General features: G+C 44.6%; 1 protein-coding gene across 3 annotated transcripts in view; it reads left to right on the top strand.

Moving 5' to 3' along the window:
• Window positions 1-25,062, top strand: part of LOC132406173 (dedicator of cytokinesis protein 8-like) — a 239,078-nt gene that overhangs the window by 176,625 nt on the left and 37,391 nt on the right. For all 3 annotated transcript variants that reach the window (XR_009516088.1, XR_009516087.1, XM_059991466.1), the window contains exons 26-34: window positions 1,731-1,877; window positions 3,761-3,885; window positions 4,906-5,069; window positions 9,094-9,218; window positions 10,128-10,307; window positions 12,187-12,319; window positions 15,737-15,830; window positions 23,481-23,577; window positions 24,569-24,703. Coding sequence is in view for 1 of the 3 variants with exons in the window: in XM_059991466.1 (XP_059847449.1) it covers window positions 1,731-1,877; window positions 3,761-3,885; window positions 4,906-5,069; window positions 9,094-9,218; window positions 10,128-10,307; window positions 12,187-12,319; window positions 15,737-15,830; window positions 23,481-23,577; window positions 24,569-24,703 (1,200 nt within the window). In the remaining 2 variants the exon portion in view is untranslated. The remainder of the gene's footprint in view (window positions 1-1,730; window positions 1,878-3,760; window positions 3,886-4,905; window positions 5,070-9,093; window positions 9,219-10,127; window positions 10,308-12,186; window positions 12,320-15,736; window positions 15,831-23,480; window positions 23,578-24,568; window positions 24,704-25,062) is intronic.

Raw genomic sequence — 25,062 nt, 5'->3', positions numbered from 1 at the left:
TAAAGCCCCCAAACCCCACAGGCAGCAGCAAATGCATCAGCCCTCACCCCAGTTGCTCCAGCAAAATCATCAGCACCCACCACCCCCCATACAAGCAATAGCAAAGCCCCCTGGAGACCATGATCAAAAGTCCATCAAAAACTACTGTCCATCCCTACACGTGGACATCTCAGCCAGGCTCTCTCTCTCTCTCACTGGTGAGGGAGAAAGAGATATTGCTCCTGCAACAGTGAGAGGGGAGACCAACAGCCCACTGTTTTGATGTTGCAATCTACCGTGTGGCTTGTCCGAGTTTGCAAACCCAAAGGCTCTCACTTACCATCAAGGGAGACACAGAGAGATCGCTCGAGTGCAGGGGCCGTCTCTGACAGCAGCTGCCGTCTTGATGTTTCAATCTCCCGCAGCGCTTCAGTGAGGAGTCCACAGGGCCGTACTCCAAAGGCACACATCTTCCACACCGCACCTAGAGACATCGACAAATCCGAGTGCTAGAGCCCACCGCCTGTGAAGAACCATAGTTTGAACTGCAGCTGTAGATCTTGGACTCCAACAGGACCCCAGTCCCCTTAAAAGAAAAAAAAAGATACATGAGAAGAGAAGAATGAGCTGCTTTGTGGACAAACTGGAAGTAGTCATCCAAGTCTGCAAAAATCTCTGGCTCCATCTGTGATTATTCATCATGCTCCCAATTCTATAGTCTTCAGCTTTCATTCGAGCCATTCCAGGGGTTTCTGACCTGCAGACAGGAAGCCATTCCTGGGCCCTGCTCTCTGTCCATCCAGTCCCAAACCCAAAACCAGTCTGCCCTGAGAACCAAACCAGTTACATCCCCAAATTGCATCAATGAATTTCAGAGAGATTTGTAAAGCAAAGCATTCCATAGAAATAACAGCATGATTTAAAAGTTTTAAAAATAATGCTGTTTATTTAACATGAGCTGTTTCCCTCCTACAAACATTAGAAATGAGCCTACCTACTTACTGTTAGGAATTGCCATAATTAATTAAAGTAAATATTACTGCTCTGCTGCTTTGTCCATCATTTCCACAGAACAGTAGTTACTACTGTCGTCATAACATGGTTAGGAAGTGTGAAATTCAAACTTAGGTGCACCTCTTCACCATCAACAGGCAGTGAGCTCACCCAAGCCAGAGGAAGGATAGTTTTGCCATGATGTGAAGCAGCTTGACTGAAAAAACAAAATAGACCATAGATTCACCGCCCTCTGGCTGAGGAAATTCCTCATCATCTCTGTTCTAAAGGATTGTCCTTATATTCTGAGGCCGTGTCCTCCGGCCCTAGATTGCCCCCACAATACGAAAGATCCTCTCCTTGTCCACATGTGTGGGGGATGCTGCTCTAGCTCTGGGATATTGGTCTTTTATCTGTCCGCACCAAAACTGAAGGATTCTTTAACACAGCAAAACTATGTAGCCAATTTTATGGAGTGATAAACAGAAGAAGATTTGTGCTGGGAAGGCAATCTCTGTTTAAAGCTTTAAAATTACCTCAAGAGTAATTTGCGAGGCATGTCAAACTGTCAGCACCCACGGAGATTGGTTGTTGGAGTAAAGTTTCTTCTGCACCAACACGGGTGGGGTAGATTGCCCTGATAAGAAGGTGGTTTTAGGATCGCAGGAGCATTTAAGTTTTTGTCCTCACATTGTCTCCCGGTCATGGAATTCCCCATCGGTGCCGTGTCCTGACCCCATCAATGTCTCTGTGCTTAGCTTTCAGATAAAAGTAGCAAATGGCCGCACCTCCATGAAAGGCGCATCGACTTCCTGAGGATCGTCTGCAGCCATGAGCATTTTGTCATCGTAAACTTCCCGCTTACAGCAAGCGTTGGGGCACAAGACGGCGACAATCACATGGAGGTAAGTTAGAAAAAGTTGGAAATTCCCAGACTAATGTATCAAGTCTCGTACACCAAAGACTTACTATACTCTGCACCTTTAATCCATTACATACTGCACCCACCAATCTCAGTATAGCAAGCAACCCAACCCCAGTAACCTGAATGCTTAAACTCAGTACAGCCTGTTCCCGCCAACTCTTGTACAACTTATATCACTACACCCAATATATTGTACACTCTCCAACACCAGAACATCATGCACACAGAACCTCTGTTCAATCTGAACCTGCTGACTCCAATGCAATCTGCAACCTGAACTTCCTCACAGCCAGAACCCAATAAGATCAGTGTCCCAAACTCCAAAACGCCTGACAATCTTATTACAAAGTCCCCTCCCAACCCCATTACAACTTGTACCCCCAAGTTCCAGTTTAAGCATACCCACCAACCCTAGTACAGTCTGTAGCTCCAACTCCACAGTGCAAATGCACACACTAAAGGCTGATTTATACTTGTGCGTCGCATCTACACCATAGGTACTGCATACCCTACACCATACCTATGCCGTAGGGTGACATGCACCTCCCCAAAAAAGTAACTCACGCGTCGCGGCAACGCAGACCGCAACAACTGTGATTGGTCTGCTTGGTAGCATCGCGTTTCCAGTTGCTTCTTCTCTGCCATGTCTGTACACCGATGCAAAATAGATGAACCAAATCGGCAAATCTACCTGCCGACATGCGAAAATGTTTGAAATGCATTTCCTCATCCATGTCCCTCATGAAGAAACTCAACACAGTGGCACAGAAACCCTAGCGCCAACTGGCGTTTTGGCGCACAACAACGCATGCTCGCTACGGCATAGAGCGACGCAGAAGTGAAAATCAGGTCTACAGCATAACCCATATGCACAAGTATAAATCAACCTTAATCCCACCAATTTGAACTCCCAACCCTAGTACAAGCTATAGCCAGAACTGCAGCCAGCCTGCAGCCCCAACCCCAGTATGACTCACATCTTTACTGCACCTCTTTATGCGGTATGCTGGGCACGATGGAGCGCGCCTGTTGTCCATCTGCTTGGAGGCTGAGGCTGCAGGATTGCTTGAGGGCGGGAGTTCTGGGCTGCTGCACACTATGCCGACCGGGCGTCCACATTAAGATCAGTAGTCAGTGTTATTGCAGTCCAGACCGCTGGCCAGTGTCTGGCCCCTATCCCAAACCTATTACGATAAAACGCCTGCTACGACCACAGCAGGAATTTCCTTCAATTCCTTCCAAAAAATCCCCAACTACGCAGTACGCCCACAGAATTGAGGCACTGAGACTAAGGATAGAAAGTGTGGAAATTGTTCCTTCGGCCTGGAGATTCATGGCCCTAAAGGAGAGCCAAGTGAATTCAGCGTGAATCAAGTACCCCGTGCCGACCTACAGGATCCCTTTAAAATTAAGCTGAACCAGGTCTAAGAAACTATGTGAATGCCTTCTGTGTGATTGAAAATTATGGGGATGGCATCCAAGGGTACTCCATCCAGGAGTTCTTTAATCAGGACACTCAATTCAGGAATTCTCTATCTCGGGGTTCAGACCTCTGAAGAATCCAGACTAAGAGTCATGTGCCCTGTAATTTGCAGGAAGTTCTTTATATTCAATTATGTTTATTTTTCATTAAAATTTAAATATAACATATTAAAGCATAGCGTATGCAATTAAATTTGTGATCACAGAAACCGTGGTTTTTGTGGTTAGTCCTATGGCCCTGGAATCATTTTGCTTAGTGTTAGGATGCAGACTGGTAAAGGTGAGGTAAATTATTCTGCTGACCAGTCGGGTTCCAGGTCAATTTAACATTCTTTTACAATCAGCTTCCAATCAAAAAGGAACAACATTTTTCTTATCCAGAATGTCATCACACATGAGACAACTGTTGGGATCTTCAAACTTTCCAGAAAATTCCGTCAGCAGCACTTTTTAATTGGGCTCCTCCTAGAAGAGATCATCAGTGTACTGACAAGTGATTCAGAGAGGTGAGTGAACTCAAAAGTAGTCCTAGAGACAATGGGGCTTTGAGAAATTTACTCTCAACCTCACTCAAACACACACCTCTTTCTGTCTCTCCCCTTTCCCTCTCTCTCCCCCTTTCCCTCTCCTCTCCCTCTCCATCCCTCCCTTCCACTCTCCCCTTCTCCCCCTCTCTCCCTCTTTCCCTCTCTCCCTCTCACTCTCTCTCTCACACCCAGGCACACAAGTGTGTGCATACACACATAAACACATATATTCTCACCTCCATACCCTTGTGCACACACACAAACGCTCACACACGCATTCACATATACAAAATCTCTGTAAGCCAACTGAGCAAAACATGTCATATTCATATATAAACTTAAGTTAATTGATCATTCACACAATAACCTGATAATAAATAAATATATATACACTGGTTTACCAACTGACCATGAACTTACCTTTAATTATTTTAACATTGACTTCATTAAAAAACTGTGTACACTCATGTCAATCTTATCCATGTATGATTACGCTTAGACCTAGTTCAAGGAGTAAAGAGATTACCTAAGAAATAGAATCAGGAGTAGGCTGTCTCTTGTGCCAGCTCAACCATTCAATGAAGGTCATGGGTGAATTGCTTTCAGCTAGTGCAATTTTCCTGCAGTAATCTCTTACCCATCGATTTCCTCCATGTCCGAGAACTTTTTGATTCTTTTTTTAATGCATTCAGTTATTGAGTGCAGATCTCTTGGCAAAGAATTCCAACGATTCGCTACCATCTACCATCTCTGCCCTGAGTGGCCAGCCCCTCAATATGAGACTCTGATCATGCCCCATCTAGAGGAAGCACCTCTGAAGCTGCACTTTCAAACCCTGAAAGAACGTGCTGATTTCAGTGAGATCGCCTCTCACTTGTCTAAACTGCAGATGGTATAGGGCCAGTCTGTTTCATGTCTCAGTCACGCCTGGAATCTGGCTGTTGACCCTCGAAAGTATTCGTTCTGTTTTGCTGTGCATTAACGGTGCTGTTGCATTAGGTTGATCAGACGAGAAGCAGTAAGCTTGCTTCATTATCTCCTGGCGTCACACGATGGGGATCAAAGATTCGGGAACATCAGGACGAAGGTGAAAGTGGCAGCCTTGTACCTACCGCTCCTGGACGTTATCCTGAATAGTGTCAGCCAACTGCAGAACATGGCGGGTAAGCAGTTTGTTGTATTACTGTCACAAGCGTTGCAATACGGTGAAAAGCTCTGTTTGCGTTCCACCCGGACAGATCATTCCATCGAGATAGCACAAAAAGGGTTAAAAAAAACAGTGCAGAATATAGTGTTACAGTTACAGGGAGAGTGCAGTGCAGGACAATAAAGTCCATGGGCCAGGGTGAGGTAGACTGGGAGATAAAGTGTTCATCTTTACTTCAAGTTCAAGTTTATTGTCATCTGTCCACATGTATACAACCAAAGGAAACAACGTTCCTCCGGACCACCCACACAACATACGTCACACAAGCATCTAAAACAAAATATTACTACAAATAGGTTAATAAAATATATTTCAAACTATGTGCAGTGTGCCACACAGTAAGCGGCTCATTGTTCTAATGTCGAGACCTTACTGGTGGCAGGGTATTCGTTAGTCTCACAGCCCGAAGGAAGAAGCTGCTCCCAGTCTGGCTGTCCTGGTCCTGGTGCTCTAGTGCCTCTTTCCTGGTGGCAGTGGGTCAAAGAGATTGTGCGATGGGTGGTAGGAATCCTCAACAATACCTTGGGCCCTTTCTGTACAACGCTCCCAGTAAATGTCACAAATACGGGAGACGGAGACCCAGGCGATCCTCTCAGCAGTTGTTACTATCTTCTGTATGGTTTTGTGTTCCGATGCCTTGCAGCACGAAGACGCAGGCAGAGAAGACACACTCGATGTTGCTGCTATAAAGAGTTATTATAATGGGGGTGGCAAGCCTTGAACGGCTCAATCTCTTCAGAAAGTGTAAATGCTGCTGTGCTTTTTGACTCATGAGGAAATGTTGTGGACCCAGGTTAGATCGTCCATTACGTGCACAACAAGGAACTTTGTGACCTTCACTCTCTCCATGGCAGAGCCATTGATGTGCAATGGAGAGTGGTCATCTCTTTTGTCTGGTCCACATTGAGACTCAGGTTGTTGTTCTTGCACCATGTGACAAGCCTCTCTAGCTTCTCATCATTGTTGCCGATGAGGCCAGCCACTGCTGTGTCATCATTGCACGTGGTGACGCAGTTTGAACTGGCAGTGCAGTCGTGAGTCAGCAGCAGGTTGAGCACACAGCCCTGGGGGGAGGGAGGCACCATAGATGATTGCTCAGCGTGACAGAACTTGAGACGTTGCTGCCAACTGGGACTGACAGGGGTCTTTCCCTCAAGAAGCCCAACGTCTGGCTTCAGAGAGGAGTGTTGAGTCCCAACGAGGACAGTTTATGCAACCAGCCTCTGAGGGATGATCATGTTAAACTCTGAGCTGAAGTCGATGAACAGCATCCTGGGGTATGAGGCGTCATTTTCGAGGTGGGACCGGACGGAGTAGAAGGCTGAGGCTATGGCATCGTCAGTGGGCCAGTTTGAGCAGTCGGCAGACTGGTGAGGGTCCAATGTAGCTGGCAGGTGGAACTGTATATAATCCATTACCAGCCATTCAAACCACTTCGTGATTGGTGAGGTCACTGCCACTGGGCAGTAATCATTTAGTCCAGCTTCTGTTGCTCTCTTTGGCACCAGAATGATGGTTGCTACCTTGAAGCCTGCAGGGTCAGTAGATGTGCAAAGAGGTATCAAAGGTGTTCGTTAAGATCTCCGATAGCTGGGCTTCATGATCCCTCAGCACCCGACCAAGGATGTTGTCCATCTCGCAGTTCTGTGTGGGTTTAGCCTGGCTGAGGCCCTCCTCACTTCCACTGTAACCATACAAGGTGCCTGCTCCTCAGGGGCAGCGATCTGAGAGGTTGTTATTATGTGAAAGGTGAAAGGTCCATTCAAGAGTCTTATAACAGCGCAACAGAAGCTGCCCTTGGGCCTGGAAGGACATGTTCTCCAAGTTTTTCTGTCTTCTGCGCGATGGGAGGGGAAGAAGAGAGAACGATGGGGGTGCAAGAGGTCCTTGATTTTGTTGGCTGCTTTCCCAAGGTAGCAGCATGTGCAGATGAAGACAGTGAAAGAGAGGCTGGTTTGTGTGATAGACTGGACTGCTTTCTCAACTCCCTGCAATTCCTTGCAAAGCTGGATAAATGGAGTCAGTAAACCAAACTGGGATGGTGAAAGTGAAGTCATGATGAGATGCCAGAACCACTGCCATTTTTAGCAGCTTTCAAGACATGGTTATGAGTGCCTCAGTTAGGTTGTGGTCACTAGGGTCTCTGGGGGTTAGGAGCCCTAGGTAGATATTAGAATAAATGGCCTTCGACACCTCACCTAATTCAAAGTGATTCCAGTGCCTTTGACCAGTAGTCCTGGTTGATATTGGGAAGTGTCTGGATCTCGAGGGAACGTGAGCTGAAATCTGTGTGACATTGATGGAGGAGTGTTTTAATGAAGTGATCTGCTCTCAGAACAAGTAGCACACCAACAATCCTAATCCAACAACCTAACAACCAAACCATCTTGTGAATACAGCAGTCCAAACCAATAGCTTTGATGGACTTAAAGGGTACATTTGGATAGTACCTTTCACCACCACAGATTGCACCAAATGTCTTTATATGCAATTAAATGTTTTGAAGGTTCATCACTGCTGTAGGACATGAGAACGTTTGCTGTTTGAGACCCTTTAGGCAAAATAGGAGGGAACACGGATCCAAAGTTCACTGAGGAGCCCTTGGGGCATTGATATTGTTCATAGCTTGCATGAAGCTAGTTCAGATGCAGGAGTTCCTGGTATAGGAAGTTTCTGCTGAAGAATCTGTGCTCAGTGCTATCATATCTTAATAAATTCAGTGTAACTTCCACCCTGTTTGTATGTGTTCTATAGGCTGAGACCTGCTGAATCAGTGGCTCTCCCTGGTTACTGTTAGCTTGTTGCTCTGTTGACACTTCCCCTAATCACTTTGTATAATTCCAGGAAGGACAATCATGGACACTGCTCTTCTCACGTTACCCAGAAAGAGAAATGAGGCTGAGAACTCAATGAGTGACACAATGGTTGCTGTAATGAGCAGTGTTATCAATAAGTGCATGAATCATAGAGCACTGCAAGAATGAAACACTGTGTTCACATTTAATTGTCTTTCAGCCATATGCATGTATACAGCTAAACTGGGTCAAGATGCAAAATATACTACAACAGTCACACAAAGCACATATAGTTACGATGGCAATAACAGTCACAAAATAATATTAGCACAAGTCCTTGAGTGGCAAGGCCTGAAGATTGATGGGGCATGGGATGTTGTCCTGGAGCCATGTTTCTGCAAGAACAAGCATGCAGCAGTTCCTCATCTCACAGTAGGTCAGCTGCAGACTTGTCTACCAGGGAGCAAACACTGGAGAGCAGCACCAATGGGGAGAGACTGCCTGAGGGGGCCAGCTCCCGACCCAGCATAGAGTTCCGGCATACCCACCTTGCCTGTTCTTCCCCACACTGCCTCTGGTACCTCTTCCTTGAGTTGCTGAAACAGGCGATGCCACAGCATAAGGGCCTGGTCCATGCAAAACCCAAGGCCAGCTAGAGAAATGAAAGGACTCATGCATCTGGGGGTTACATGATAGGAAAAGTGGCAATGGAGACACGGAGCCTCAGGAATTTTTCTTTCATAAGGTAGACCATCCTTGTTCATATGTGAACTCGGGTTCTGTGATCTGCTGGCTCAGAATCTCTTACAAAATTACTGCTGCCACTGAAAACAGTTACTGCTTAGATCGTAAACACGATTCGTACTACAAACGGTGGAACAGCAGAACAACACACAAAATGCTTGAGGAACTCCTCTGGTTAGGCAGTATCTAAAGAGGGGAATAAACAGTTGCCGTTTTGGGCCACGACTCTTCATCAAGACTGGAAAGGAAGGGGGAAGAAGCCAGAATGAGAGAGTTTGGGGGGGGGGGGGAGAGTGGTTGGAGAGGCCTGTGTAGATCTGACTTCACTAGCTCTAAGACAAAGCAACACTGATCCTTTTCAGGGGCACAGACGATGTCAGACTCCATTTCCGCAGGCCTGTTGATGCTCCCTTACCTTTATTTTCCATTCTGTTTTTTTAGATTCTGACAACTCAAGGAATAAATTGCTTAAGTCGTATCCAAATCTCAGGAATTCCACCAGCGGCATGATAACATCACCAGCTGTGCCCCCCTCAACGAACAGACACTCGTACCCCATTTCAGGGGTAAGCCGTTTAATTCTTTGCATCCCAGGAAATTTTCAGTCCATGTGTAGCAGGAGGTTCCTTGTCCTAACTGCAGCAGCACAAACCAGCTTCACTCATTAACCTACAAACGAGCTGGAAATCTGAACAACACACACAAAATGTTGGAAGAACTGACCCTGCCGAAGGGTCTTGGCCTGAACCGTCGACTGTACCTTTTCCCATTGATGCCACCTGGCTTGCTGAGTTCCTCCAGCATTTTGTGTGTGTTGCTCATTAACCTTTCCTGAATCTCTCCAGATAAAAGTTAAATAGTTAATTGCAAGATAGTCACCGGGATGGAAGGGGAGCCTTCCAATTAATCCCTTTCCTGTGTTTCCTGTGTTCTTTCTTGCAAGTTTTTCCTTTTTAAAGGATTTCCTTGTAAAAGTTAAAGCTGATTGCATATACCAGATCAATGTCTGGTATGGGGGGGCTGGGGATGGGGGCTACTACACAGAGCCGAAGAGGGTGGTAAATTTAGTCAGCTGCCTTGGGTACTAGCCCCAGCACCCAGGGCATGCCCTTTTCTCATTGTTACCATCAGGAAGGAGGTACAGAAGCCTGAAGGCACACACTCAGTGACTGAGGATCAGCTTCTTCCCCTCTGCCATCCGATTCCTAAATGAACATTGAACCTGTGAATGCTACCTCACTTTTGAAAAAATAATTTATTTTTTGCATGATTTTTAATCTATTCAATATATGTATACTGTAATTTATTTATTTTTCTATTTTTTCTTCTTCGTTATGTCATTGAACTGCTGCTGCTAAGTTAACAAATTTCACGACACATGCCGGTGATAATAAACCTGATTCTCATTCTGATTCTGACTACGATACACTACTGAGCATGATCAAGATGCGTATAATATCTTTTCTTTCTTACAGCCCCTAGGTCCAAGTTCCATCGCGTTGGAAATGACCCAGACCCTCCTATTTTGCTTTCTGTGGGTTCTGAAGAATGCAGATGAAACGGCCCTTGAAGAATGGATCCTGGGGCTTCCAGCCCAGCGGTTGTTCAGCCTTCTGCAGCTCCTTGACCTCTGTGTGTCCACCTTTGAGTATGAGGTCAGAGGGTGACAGATACACACATAACACCATTTAGAAGTTTAGTTATCCTAATAAATTTGTTTAAGGGAATGATCCTTATTGAAAGAACTTGGAAATGGCTTGCTTCTAGGACTGCAAGAGTGCCAGATTCATTTAATGCACAAGCCCAGACTGTCTCCCAGGAAGAGCCTGTCTCCCAGGCCCGTCTTATGAAGAGAGATTATTAGGTCAACTAGTTTCATATTCATTAGAGTTTAGAAGAAGATGGGGTCTAATTAATTCTGAGGGGGCCTCACAGACTGGAGAGGATGTTTCTAGGTATTTAGTGCTCACAACCTCAGGTCTCAGGGCAAGAGATTTGGGATGGAATTGAGGGAAAATATCTTCATTTGGTGGCGTCCTGTGGAATTCTCTAGAGACCAACTCACTGAACTGATTTAAGGATGTGATAGGTTCATTTTGGACACATCGAGGAGAAGAGGAAGGGGATGAGAGAGTGCAATGTTGTAGTGGATGTTCAGCCGTGATCACATTATGATGGGACAGGTTTGAGGGGCCGAATGGCCTGCCGCAGCTGACTGCTGTTTCTATGTGCATCTTCTGAGAAATAAATCAAAGTCAAATGATGTGAGTATAAACTGTAAATGAGCACAGAGAGAGGGGGAGTAGAAAGGGGGCCCGTAAGAATGCCTGCTGTGATTGGGGTCCCTCTCAACCTGACACAGAGAGGAAAGGCAGAGTTGAAACTGTATAGTATTGTGGAGCAGTTATTGTCCTCAGTCAGAAGCATGTGCTGAGCTTTAAGTCTATCCACAGACACATCTGAAGTTGTAAGGAACAAGACAGAGTGGACATGGAGAGGATGCTTCCAACAGTGACAGAGTCTGGAACCAGAGGACACAGCCTCAGAGTAGAAAGATAACAGAGACATGGAGAATTTTCTTTGGCCAGAGATTGAATTCATTACTGCGGGTGGCTGTGGAGTCGTTGGGTATATTTAAAGCGGAGATTGATAGATTCGTGATTAGTAAGGGCATTATGGGGAGAGGCAGGAGAATGAGACTGAGAGGGAAAATAAATAAGCAATGATCAGATATCAGAGCAGGCTCAATGGGATGAATAGCCTAATTCTGCTCCTATATCTGCTACCTATTAATAAACTCACTCATCTCCCTTGTCTACACAAAGCTTGCTTTAATGCCCCCTCTCCTCCAGCACCCAGGCAGAGAGGTACTGATGCCCTCACATTCTGCAGAAGTGGGGAGCAGTCTGATACTTTGTTGAGGCTATGACACTGCCTGCACATCCCTTATCAATAATAATGGAAAAATACATTAAGAAAACTGCACACTGCCGCTAACAAAGTCACTGTCCTCGTTCTATACTCTCTCAGCACAGACTGTGGTAAATTGATGAATTGAATCAGTTTATTCTTTATTTTATTTATTTATTGAGAATGGGCCCTTCTGGCCTTTTGAGCTGTCACCCAGCTATCCCCGATTTAATCCTGGGACAGTTTCCATTCATCAACTAACCTACCAACTGGTCTTTGGACTATGGGAGGAAACCAGAGCACCCGTAGGAAACCCACGGGGGAACGTACAAACTCCTTACAGGCAGCAGTGGGAATTGAACCCAGGTCGCCTGTACTGTAAAGCATTGTGCTACCCACTATGCTACTGCCCCACAATTATTGTCGCATATACTGATGTATGTGGTGAAAAACCTGTCTTGCGTACTGAACACACGGGTCATTTCATTTGGTAAAGTAAAAGAGTACAGTCTGCAGGAGGAGCAAATGCTGTGGGCTGAATGGCCTCCAGGAGGTGCTCCCTGAGCAAACTGGCTTCATTACGGGAGTGAGGAGAGAATGAGCTGACATTTTCTCTGTTCATAGGGCCAGCCGTCCACGGAACAGATCAGCAGCCTCATCTATAGGAAGTCCAGAGACATGAAGTTACGGCTCGAGGAGAACATTTTTGGAACCACAGGAGCCCGGCGGGAAATGATGAACCGCCGGGAATATACAGGTGAGGGAGTTACCGTCTCCTACAGTAGGTGTTAGTACCAGTTACCCTTCTTTCAGGTTCAATTTCCAGTGTCTCTTCACCCACCTTAATTCCTGGAAAAGTTGTCTTCCTCTCACTCTACATTGGTCCTTCCAGTCCTTCCAGCCACACCATCCAGTATAGAGGTATAGAAATTACAGCACAGAAACAGGCCCTTTGGCCCATCTAGTCTATGCTGAGCCATTTAAAGTACCTATTCCCACCAGGAACATAGACATCCATACCCCTACCATCCATGTACCTACCCAAACTTCTCTTAAACGTTGAAATTGAGCTTTCATGAACAACTTGTGCTAGCAGCTCATTCCACTCTCTGGCGACCCTCTGAGTGAAGAAGTTTCCCCTCATGTACCCTTTAAACTTTTCACCTTTCACCCTTGACCCATGACCTCTAGTTGTAGTCCCCCCAACCTGAGTGGAAGAGGCCTGCTTGCATTTACCCTGTCTACACCCCTCATAATTTTTATACCTCGATTAAATCTCATCTTAAACATTTACATTCCAGGGAATAAAGGCAAGTTTATTCGTAGAGCACCTTTCAAACTCAAGGCAGTTCAAAGTGCTTTACATAAAACAAGATATAAAAATCAAATATCAAATTTCAGATGATATAAAGAGATAAAGTCACACATAAAAATAAAGAAATAAAAGTTACAGTGCAGGAGATTCTAATAAAAAGCTACAGCAAAAAGAAAAGTTTTAAGCCTCAACTTAAAAGAACTTAAAGTTGGGGCAGACCTCAGATCTTCTGGAAGGTTATTCCAGATACATGGAGCAGAGTAACTAAAAGCTTCTCCACCATATTTAGTTTTGACCCTGGTAAGCAGACTTGCCCCAGACGACCTGAGAGCTCGGGAAGGTTCATGATGCGGCAAGAGATCCAAGATGTATTTTGACCCTAAACCACTCAGTGCTCTATAAACCAGTAGTACTATTTTAAACTCTATCCTCTGATGGACGGGAAGCCAGTGTAGTGATCTGAGAACCGGAGTGATACGTTCTGCTTTCTTGGTCTTGGTGAGGACTCTCGCAGCAATGCCTGAGGGAATTTGTACAGAGACCCGTGAAAATGCCATTACAGTGGTCAAGCCTACTAAAAATAAATAGATGGATGAGTTTTTCTAGATCTTGCTGAGGCATAAGGACTCTAACTCCCACTATATTTTTAAGATAGTAGTAGGCTGTCTTTGTAATTGTCTTAAATGTGGCAGGTAAAATTTAAGTTGGAGTCCATCTCAACACCACAGTTTCTGGCTAGGTTTGTGGTCTGTAATAACAGTGATTCTAAGTGAGCACTGACTGTTCAATCCCTAACCTATTCAATCTTTCCTTATATCTCAGGTCCTCCAGACCCAGCAATGTCCTTTTAAATTTCCACTGTGCTCATTCAACCTTATTTACATCTTTCCTGTAGGTAGGTGACCAAAACTGCACACAATACTCCAAATTAGGCCTCACCAATGTCTTATACAACTTCAACATAATATCCCATCTCCTATGCTCAATACTTTGATTTATGAAGGCCAATGTGCCAAAAGCTTTCTTTACTACCCAATGTTTAATCCCAGCGTAATCACGGGATAAATTACAATGATCAATTAATCTACCAACCGATACATCTTTGGACTGTGGGAGGAAACTGGAGAACCCGGAGGAAACCCACACGTTCACAGGGAGAATGTACAAATTCCTTACAGACAGAAGTGGGAAATTAATCCAGGTTGCCTATACTATAAAGCGATGTGCTAATCATTACATGGGAGATTGACTTCCGATGATTACATGTTCAGGCCTCCTCTAGTCCAGTTATGGTCCAAGTGCAGGGGGAGAGACACTGAAGCAGATTGAACAGTTCACTAAATTTTACTAAGAGCTGTGCAGAACAGAGGAAAAATAATAAACACAAACCCAATCAGGCCGTTAACTAAAACTCTCAAACTGAAAGCTAATGCCAACAATGTGGCTCAGAAGCAATAACTTAATACTAAGTACATTCCGCTCCTTTACAGCGTCTATCTGAACTGTAGTCTTCCTTCCCAGATCAAGAACCAAGGTAAGCAGAGGGTATTACTGTTGTGCTTCACTCAAGGCTCGACAACACTGAAACGAAAGGAAGGGACAACCACAATGAAACACTAATTGAGTGGACCGTGCATACTCACGAGAGTGATTGACTATCGCCTTCAGCGAGGGTGCCCAGACTCCACAGCAGAGTCTATGGTTGTGACAGCAGCATCTTGAGGCTATGAGCCCTGTAATAGACTTCCCCGTCATGGGGAACGCTTTTCCTGCAGGTGGTCGTCCCTCCCACAAATAAAATACAGGACATCGTCTGCCCCTCAAACTCGTCACTGGAAAATGTTGGGTTTTACCTTGTATTTATATAATGTGCGTGTTAGCACGTGGCCAATTGGTTAAGGCATTCATATGGTGACCTGAAGGTCGCTAGTTCGAGCCTTGGCTGAGGCAGCGTGTTGTGTCCTTGAGCAAGGCACTTAACCACACATTGCTCTGTGACGACACCGGTGCCAAGCTGTATGGGTCCTAATGCCCTTCCCTTGGACAACATCGGGGGCATGGAGAGGGGAGACTTGCAGCTTGGGCAACTGCCGGTCTTCCACACAACCTTGCCCAGGCTTGCGCCCTGGAAACTTTCCAAGGCACAAATCCATGGTCAAACAGAGGCCTACACATATAATGTGCTTATTACTTCTCTATTTCTCTGACTGTAAGTGTGAATGTACCATGTAGGATTGTCACAGTGGATATTTAAAATGTGTATTTGTGTGTTACAATTGTACTTACAATAGGTTTGATTTACACCCATCCTCACCCATTCTATCAGTGACTGGGACCAATAACTCAAATGGCTGACATTGCTGAGTATTCCAAGATTTCTTTGTTCACCATTGGATCCCGTGCCTCAATTGTCAAGGCCCTGAACTCGGAACTCTGTCCCCCTCCCCCAAGCCTCTTGGTCTTCTCACCTTCTTTGAGACTGGCCTGTTGTTATTTTCTGTAAATTGGGGGACAAATTTTGTTTGATACCATTTCTACGAAGCACCTTGGGCTATTTTATTGCAATAGGGCTGCTGTATAACTGTGAAATGCTGTTGTTGAACTCAGCAAGCTGCCTTAGGCTGTTGAATGGTGGAATCAATGACACCAGAAAGCTATTTGACCCACTTTTGCAGAGCTGCTCACAAAATGCAAAATTTAAAGGAGGTCTGGTATGTAAAACAACCCTGATCTTCACTGTTGAGATGGATGCCCCGTACCTAAAATTTGGCCAATGGAGCAGAAATTGCAAGAAATATGGAAGTCTTACTCTGGCCAAGTCTACTCTTTGACGTGACTAAGTTAAGTTGTTTGTTTCAGGAATTGACAGGTGGTTCTCAGGGATGGGCCTTCATGAGAAGTTACGCTGGAGAAAGGACCTGACGCAATGGCGCCAACCTATTGGCAGAGAAAAGTAAGGAAGTCCCTTTCTCAACATGCTTTGTATTTTTGGTTATGACGTACTTAGTGTAGTTACTGACATGTGCATTTGTGTCTATTTGTATATGGGATTAAATTATTTTTAACTAAGAGTGCGAAACCTGGCACTCAACATCAATAAGATGAAAGAGCTGATTGTGGACTTCAGGAAGGGTAAGACGAAGGAACACATACCAATCCTCATAGAGGGATCAGAAGTGGAGAGAGTGAGCAGCTTCAAGTTCCTGGGTATCAAGGTCTCCAAGGAGCTAACCTGGTCCCAACATATCGATGTTGTTATAAAGACAACAGCTCACTGTCTGGTATGGAGGGGCTACTGCACAGGACTGAAAGTCAGCTCCATCTTGGGCACTAGCCTACAAAGTACCCAGGACATCTTTAGGTGGCGGTGTCTCAGAAAGGCAGTGTCCATTATTAAGGACCTCCAGCACCCAGGGCATGTCCTTTTCTCACTGTTACCATCAGGTAGGAGGTACAGAAGCCTGAAGGCACACACTCAGCATTTCAGGAACAGCTTCTTCCCCTCTGCCAACCGATTTCTGAATGGACTTTGAACCCATGAACAATACCTCACTACTTTTTTATTTCTATTTCTGCAACTTTCTGCAGCTTCTTTTAATCCTGTGCAATAGCCCCACCCCCAATACCAGATAGCGATGCAGCCAGTTAGAATATATAAGACCTTAAGGTATAGGAACAGAATTAGGCCATTTGGCCCATCGAGTCTGCTCTGCCACTTCATCATGACTAATCCAAAGTTTCCCTCAGCCCCAAACTCCCGCCTTCTCCCTTCATCCCTTCATGCCCTGACCAATCAACTTTGCCTTAAATATACATAAAGACTTGGCCTCCACAGCTGCCAGCGGCAATGAATTCCACAGATTCACCACACTTGGGCTAAAGAAATGCCTCCTCATCTCTGTTCAAAATTCTGAGGCTGTATGTTCTGGTCTTAGACTCGAGGCCTTTCACCATTTGATGGGTTCTATTATCATGTATTGCATTGTACTGCTGTTGCAAAGACAAGTTTCACGACACATGCCGGTGATACTAAATCTAATTCTGATTTAAAAGAGAGTTGAAGGGCAACTTTTTCGTGCAGGGAGAGGCTGGAAAGTGGTTAGAACTGTCAGACGAAGCTGTAGAGTTGGGTACAATTATATTTTTAAAAACACTAGTACAGGCACAAGGATAGAAAGGCCTAGCAGGTTATGGACCAAACACTAGTGAAGGGGATTAGTTTAGATTGTCATCACGCTCAGAATGAAAGAGTTGGGCAGAAGACCATGACTCAAATTTCAAAGTTCAGATTTGTTATCAAAGTGCACATGCAGTTTTCTCCAAGACGACAACCTTGCCTCAATGGCCCAGAGAGAGATGCTGGCTGGAGTCAGGGCTTTGTGCTTTGGCTCTTGGTCGGGTCAGCCATGCCAAACAGGTCAAAGGGTAGAGGCCAGACCAAGAGTGACCCACCAGCCCTCCTGGTTCGGGGGCTCAGCTCAGGGCTAACAACCCTGACTGGTCAAACAAAATTGTTACGGAAACAGCGACGAAGAATCATTCTACACCTGAGTGTGACGGTATTCCCGAGTCTCCATCTGGGACCTGCATGACAGTAGTGAAAACTGAGCTACCGACACGATGAAGGGAGCCCTGAACGGGGCCAGAGATGGAGGACCTTCACTGCTGCCGTAAATGCCAGCGGGGTGACGGGCAGTAGGGAGAGAGAGAGAGAGATGTCTACTGTTTACAAACTCGAGATTCACCTTCTTGAAGGCACCCACCAAACAAAGTAACACAGCAGAAGCTGCAGGGGATAAAGACACACACACAAAACAAAAGTAAAGAAAGAATACAGAGTACATGAGCTGCCGGGTCCCTAAAAGCGAGTTCACAGCTGAAGCCGGTCCAGGAGACCGGGGGCTGCAGGACAACAGCTCCATACGTGCTTGCCCAAAGGACTATGACATTACACAAGCTGTGGGAGTGGGCCAGTGGGCGGGGGCATAGGAGAGACTGGCCGTGTGATGTGAAGTGTGCCCCTTCTGGTGGTACCTACAGTACGTATCGTTGATCATTCCGTAGACGTAAATGGTGTCACAGGCCTCCATTGCCAGGATGAAGGTGAACCAGCCGGTACTGAGGTAAGAGCCAGACAGCACCCTACAACACAGAGAATCAGGTTACAAATCGGAGGATGAAACAGAACCAAAACAGTGAGCAGAAACTGGCAGGGGGATTGGAGTTGTAGAGAGATACTGCACAGAATCAGGCCATTTGGCCCTTTGAGTTCATGCTAACCATCAACCACCCATTTACACTAGTCCCATTTTATCCTCCACGCATTCCCATCAACACGCCTCAAATTCTACCACTGAACTACGCGCGAGGTTGTGGGAGGAAATGGACACATCCAGGAGAAACTACGTTATCACAGAGAGTAACACAGAGGAAATGCTGAAGGAATGCAGCAAGTCAGGCAGCATCTTCAGAGGGGAATAAACAGTAAACGTTTCAGGCCAGGATCCTATATCAGGCTTCACCTATCGCCCGCCAGTTTGTACTCCTTCCTCTCCCTCAAATTCTTATACTAGCTTCCTTCTGCCTTTCTTTCCAATCCTGATAAAGGGTCTCAGCCTTTATTCCTCTCCACAGATGGTGCCTAACCTGCTGAGTTCCTCCTGCATTTAGTGTTGCTGCTCTGGATTTCCAGCATCTGCAGAATCTCCTGTGCTTATCACTGGGAGAACATGCAAGTCTCACACAAACAGCAACACCAAACCAGGATCAAACTTGGGCTGCTGGAGATCTGAGGCAGCAGCTCTACCTGCTGCTTCATTGTGTCGTCCCACTATGGTTACGTCTCTGACTCAGCACCTGTTCTAAATGTGACAGATGTGGAAACAGTGCAGTATTGTATCAAATATCCAGGCTAATCCCAAGCTGTCTGATGGAAATTCAGGAGAGAGTTATAATTCATCTCCTCGTTGGAAACAACAGAAAATCTGCAGATGCTGGAAATCCAAGCAACACACACAAAATGCTGGAGGAACTCAGCAGTCCAGGCAGCATCTATGGAAGAAAGTACAGTGGACATTTTGGGCTGAAACCCTTCGGCAGGCAGCCCGAAATGTCGACAGTACTCTTTTCCATAGATGCTGCCTGGCCAGCTGATTTTCTCCAGCATTTTGTGTGTGTTCCTTGTTTGGAAACCACTGTTTTATTTTAATAATACTTTTTACAAGATTTGTACTTTTTAACAAACTCATGTATCTTTCACACTCACTGGCAAAAAGCGGTAGAGCAGCTAAACTAGCGGTTTATCACCTTTCTCATTTTTCATTGGCTAAGTGTCAGCACATTTCCCACGTGATGTCATTGCAATTGTAGCCTATTAACTAATTTACCTCTATCTAAGGAATTTTCTTTACCTTGTCTATAAAAGTGATAGATGTTTTTCAGAAACACCATCTTTTATTCCTTTGTCTTACACTCTTAGCATTAATTCCCCTCTCACCACCATTCCTCAGCTCTTTCTTTAGTTTGCACAGCATTTGCCTGTTTATTTGCACACTAAAATAAACGGAAATCTTGGTATTAAGAATGCTTGCCCTTTCTGACTTCAGAGATTCAACGGAGATCCAACAGCCCTGATGAGTAAGAGTTCATGTTGCCCTTTTTGGGTTAAAATAGAAACTGGTCAATGGGTCAGAAGGGTCTGCAGACAGGGGAAACAGAAACAGATACAGGTTTATGACTTTTCATCAGACCGGGAGAAAAGTGAGAGGTGAACAAAGGAAAGAGAAAGGGGCAGAGAGAGGAGAGAGGAAGTCTCTGATAGGATTGAGAGCAGACGGTGATGCAGTTTGGGTGAAAGAGAGCAGAGAGGGGTGGTGAATAACTAAAGTTAACTAGCAGTGAAACATGAAGAATGTTGTCAACACTGGATATGAGCTACAAGACCGGAAGAGACGAGAGCCTGACGATGCTACATTCAATGTTAGATTCAGATTTTGAAATATCATTCCAGGACCAAGTATACTGTGAGTGTTCACAAGGCTCTCACTGTCCTGGGTTCTGTGGACACTCCAGGTGTGCAACCCAGGGAGTGTATCAATGTTTGAACAGAGTCCATGTGTCAATGAACACAGAGTCTCTGCGAATGACGCTCACCGTGAGCATGTCAGTGTTTCCACAGACTCCCAGTGTGTCAACGTTTACACAGATATTCACTGTCAGTGTTTCCACAGACTCCCAGTGTGTCAACGTTTACACAGATATTCACTGTCAGTGTTTCCACAGACTGCCAGTGTGTCAATGTTTACACAGATATTCACTGTCAGTGTTTCCACAGACTCCCAGTGTGTCAACATTTACACAGATATTCAGTCAGTGTTTTCACAGACTCCCAGTGTGTCAACGTTTACACAGATATTCAGTCAGTGTTTCCACAGACTCCCAGTGTGTCAACGTTTACACAGATATTCAGTCAGTGTTTCCACAGACTGCCAGTGTGTCAATGTTTACACAGATATTCACTGTCAGTGTTTCCACAGACTCCCAGTGTGTCAACATTTACACAGATATTCAGTCAGTGTTTTCACAGACTCCCAGTGTGTCAACGTTTGCACTAACTTCCAGTGAGTGTGACAGCACTGGCACAGACTCCCCAGTAAATATGTTGAAGTTTGCATAAACGCCCATAGATTCCCTCCCTTAGTAAGTGTGTCAATGTCTGCAGAGATATTCACCACAGAAAGCAAACGTCTGATTCCCTCTACCCATAGTACTCTCTCCATGCATTCCACTGAACTGATTAGCATTTCCACTCTAATTCTGGAGTTTACTCTGAATCCTCCAACTTCTCCTGACCCCCCCCCCCCTCCAACTTCTATTTCTTAATGTTCCCCATTCTGAGGTTCCAGAGCAGCACCACTGGGGACAATACGTTTTGATAGTGATTTTTTTTTCCAATCTTTTTATTATTGTTATTAATATCAACAAAATACAATTGATACATAGATAATGGGATTACAAATATACACATTTCAACTGCACATGAAAGAATGCATACGCAATGATTACAGTATAAATGAGTATTCCCAAATCATGGACGATACAATATATAAATAAACAAGGCAAATCTAGGTATATCATAACATATAATAAAAAAAACAGAGAAAAGAAAAAGAAAAAAAATATGCAAAAAAACTAATCTAATCTAATAGCTAATAAAGAAAAAAAAACAAAAAAGGAAAAAGAGAAGAAAAACTGGAAAAAGAAAAAAAGGGCTGTTTATAATATCTGATAGTGATTCATTCACATCCTGTCTTTCTCTCATAGAATCATAGTTATAGAACACTATTGCACAGAAACAGGCCTTAATGCTTTATGATGGCCTTCAGCCCATCTAGTCTGTGCTGAACTATTAATCTACTTAGTCCCATCCCAACCTTTACCCTATCTATGCTTGTCATAATTTTGTATACAACCTTTGTTGCCACTTTTCTGTGCATTACCTAAATCATCATAAAGCCATGGGAAATCTCCTTTTTGTCTCCTTCCATCTCTGTGAAGTTGGGAAATGAAACTCCACACACCCTAAAGTAGACAAGTGGTTTCGGAGTAATTGCTCTGTCAAGGAAGAATCAGTCAAATCTACAGAAAGCTAAAAGGATAGTTTATTCTGTCTGTGACTGATGTAAATGAGCTTACTTTAGATGTGAACCCTTTTTGGAATTGTATCATTTCACCAACCACTTGATGTGTATGTACTGTAATGATATTTAAGAGAGGGAGTTTCAGAGGCCTCTGCGAAGCTGCTGTCTGTCTGCATGGAGGTAAACACATAATAGAGACGTTCTGCTTTGCATAATGTAAATTGTTTAGTATATAAATCACCATTTTTTATACTTCAATAATAAGCTTTATTCATAATAAAAGAAGAAATAGTGCAGACTGTTCACATTCATTGTCATTACATGCTGTAATTTAAGAATAATGTAATATTCAGTAATAATGCAAGCAGAACCTTGTAAAATTAGTCAGCTCTATCATGGGTACTAGCCTCCGTAGTATCCAAGACATCTTCAAGGAGTGATGCCTTAGGAAGGTGACATCCATCATTAAGGGCACCGATTACCCAGCATGTGCTCTCTTCTTATTGTTACCGGAGCCTGAAGGCACAAACTCAGCAATTCAGGAACAGACTTTTCCCCTCATCTGAGCCATCTGATTTCTAAATGGACATTGAACCCATGAACTAACTTCCTACTTTTTAATTTCTCTTTTTTTGCACTACTTAGTTAACTTAACTATTTAATAGACATATATATATATATATACTTACTGTAATTTCAGTATTTCTCTCTATATTTATTTATCATGTATTTCATTGTACCACTGCCATAAAGTTATTAAACCTGGAGATATTAAACCTGATTCTGATTTTAACTTATTTTTTAAAACCAAACACCATTACCACTTACGTGGCTCCTGGGGTGATACACCCTTTCATTGTTTGAGGGGCTTCCTCACCTGACCCAGCTCCTCCATATGCAATAGAGGAAAGGGTCCAGACTGCGGTCGTTCCCCATAGAGCCTTAGCTTTGACTGCAACGAGCTTTAGCGCATCCCTCAGTACATATTCCTCCAACTGGCAGCATTCCTTTACGGACATCTCACTGTGCTGAAACACCAAGTTTCAGTCAGACCCAGCAGTACCTGATCTGTCTCAGTGTTGCCCCTGAGAACAACCAAAGATTAGCAAGTCCTCTGTTACACTGGTACTGGGAATGAACCGAGACATGGACTCTCCATCCTTTTCCACACCTTCTTATCAAATCCACAGTCTGCAAAGCACCGGGTGACTGTCTCTTCCCCACCACTGCGTGCGGAGGGCAGAATGCATTAGGAGTGATATGTCATCTAAAAGGAAGCATCTGATTGTGAAGGCCCCTCTTACTGCCAGCCAAGGTCTTTGGGGTTTTTTTGTGAATTCTGAGAGATGATAAGGACATTTTGCTGAAAGGACCACCCCACAGTTTCCATGGAGGTTCTACCCCACACTGCTTGATGGATGTGTGGTCAAGGGTGTTTGCTTGGAAGAACTCTTTTCACAAAGGATAGGTAGTGCAGCAATGTCTAGCTGGCCCAGACATTGTGTGGCAATGGGGATACCAGGGACTGGTAGAACTTCAGCTTTAGTAACACGTATGCCCACCTACTTTGGATCCGTGTACAGCCTGATGCAGCCACACACATCAGGATGAGGGCAACATTGGCTACACTTTTGCCTCCATTCTCTGGGGAGTTGTGTATCATGGCCCATCAGACTGACTCCATCCTGGGCTTACTGATGGGCTGGTGATTACTGAGGTGGAGGAGTGTGGAACAGGCCACATCCATGCCCTAAAAGCACATCACACTTGATGGTAAAGCTTTTCCCAGTTATTGACAGAGGGTGGTGTTTCCACAGACCTAATTTTTGTTCAACCCTCCCAATACACCCCAGCCAATTATTGTTACACGCCTTGGCCTCTTTGAACCAGATCGGAGGTTGGCACAGCTTGCTTCCAACTCTAATGCTAAGCTAATGACTCTTTGCCTATCTCTGTAATCTCAGGTTGAAGTTGGAACTGGAGCAGGAAGCCTTGATCAATGGGAACCTAACTGTGGAGACCAACCTGATTGTGTTAGATACCCTGGAGCTGTTGATCCAGGTATGAGGTACAATAGTCTTTTTACTGAGCCACATCCCCTCCCCCCCCCCCCCCCCACCGCCATCATGCTCAACAATTGGGAAGTTCATTGTGTCGTGGAGTCAGAGAGAGATACAGCACAGATCCTTCAGCCCACCAATCCATGCCAACCAGCAGCCGTGCACTCTCACCAATCCTACATTAATCCCATATTATTCTCCCCACATTGTCATCCACCCTCCCCAGTCACCTTCACAAGAGCTTCAACTTACGTTGGCCACTAATCTACCAACTCAGTTGTCTTTGGCTCATGTGAGGAAACTGGAGAAATCCCACGTGTTCATGGGAAGGAGGGGTGCGAGAAAACTCCACATAGACAGTACCTGAGAACAGGATTGAACCCAAGACTGTGAGGCACAGCTCTATGAGCTGCACCAATGTGTCTCCCCATAATACATGCAAATTGCTCTCAAGCAGTTAGAAATGGAATTGTACTTTTCTCTTGAATTCTACCTTTACTGTTCCACTAAATCTCAAAATCAGAGCAAGTGTCCCTGGATCGGACTTGTTATGTCAGGAATAGTTCCAAAATCAAACCATCAGCATTATAATATTTAATCTGCTGATATCTACTTAATAGTTCACTTTTCATCTGATTGTTTTGCCCTGCGGTTGTCAGTTCTATGTTTATTAAAGTTGGCCTCTCTATTTACATGCTTTTGCGGTCATAGTTACACAAACAGTTCACTATTCCCCGACTCAAATATAATGGGAATATTAATTGAAAGGTTTACTTATTAATTAATATTGTGTGTTGGACCTATTAGATATTTCAAGGTCCAGATAGGATTCAAGCACCATTACCAAGAGCGCCTTGTTTAGCAAGCTGTATATGTGCTTGAATGATTCAAACCTCAGGTTTCATTCTTGGGGTAAGAGAGGAAGGACGCAGGGCCACGACATTCCAGAACTGATTTCCATCAAATATTTTAAAACATTTTCATCTTTCCAGCTGAGCGGCCCAATGCCCGAGTTCAAGTCTGTGGTCACAGGGGTCCTGAAGGTCTTGTTTCACAGCTTGTCCTGCAACCAGAGCATCCTGTACCTAAAAAACTGTTTCAACACCCAGCGGGCCATCATCGCAAAGGTAACCAGGCATTTCATGAACATTGTCAATGAGGGAATTGCTTAATGTGGGAATGAAATGAAATACGTTTTGACCCCTGGGTAGGCATATAGCAAGGACTGTTCAGAACAAAGTATTTAAAGTTCAAAGGTTCATTTTATTGTCAAAGGATGCATGTACAATACAACTCTGATTTTTGTCTTCTCCAGACAGCCATGAAATACAAAAGACCATGGGAGTTGATAAAAGACTTCAACTTCCCCCTCCCCCCGGCACGAAAAAGGAAAGAAGCAAAACGCACACCCCAAAACTCCCACAACTCTCCCCCACAGAAAAAACAGTGATAATAAAACTCCCTGGCCCCGTCACTCAGAGAAAAA

Source organism: Hypanus sabinus, chromosome 16 (assembly GCF_030144855.1).
Source record: "Hypanus sabinus isolate sHypSab1 chromosome 16, sHypSab1.hap1, whole genome shotgun sequence".
In the NCBI taxonomy this organism is placed as follows: Eukaryota; Metazoa; Chordata; class Chondrichthyes; order Myliobatiformes; family Dasyatidae; genus Hypanus; species Hypanus sabinus.
The sequence above is the reverse complement of the archived record's forward strand: the minus strand, read 5'-3'. Positions and strand labels throughout refer to the sequence as shown.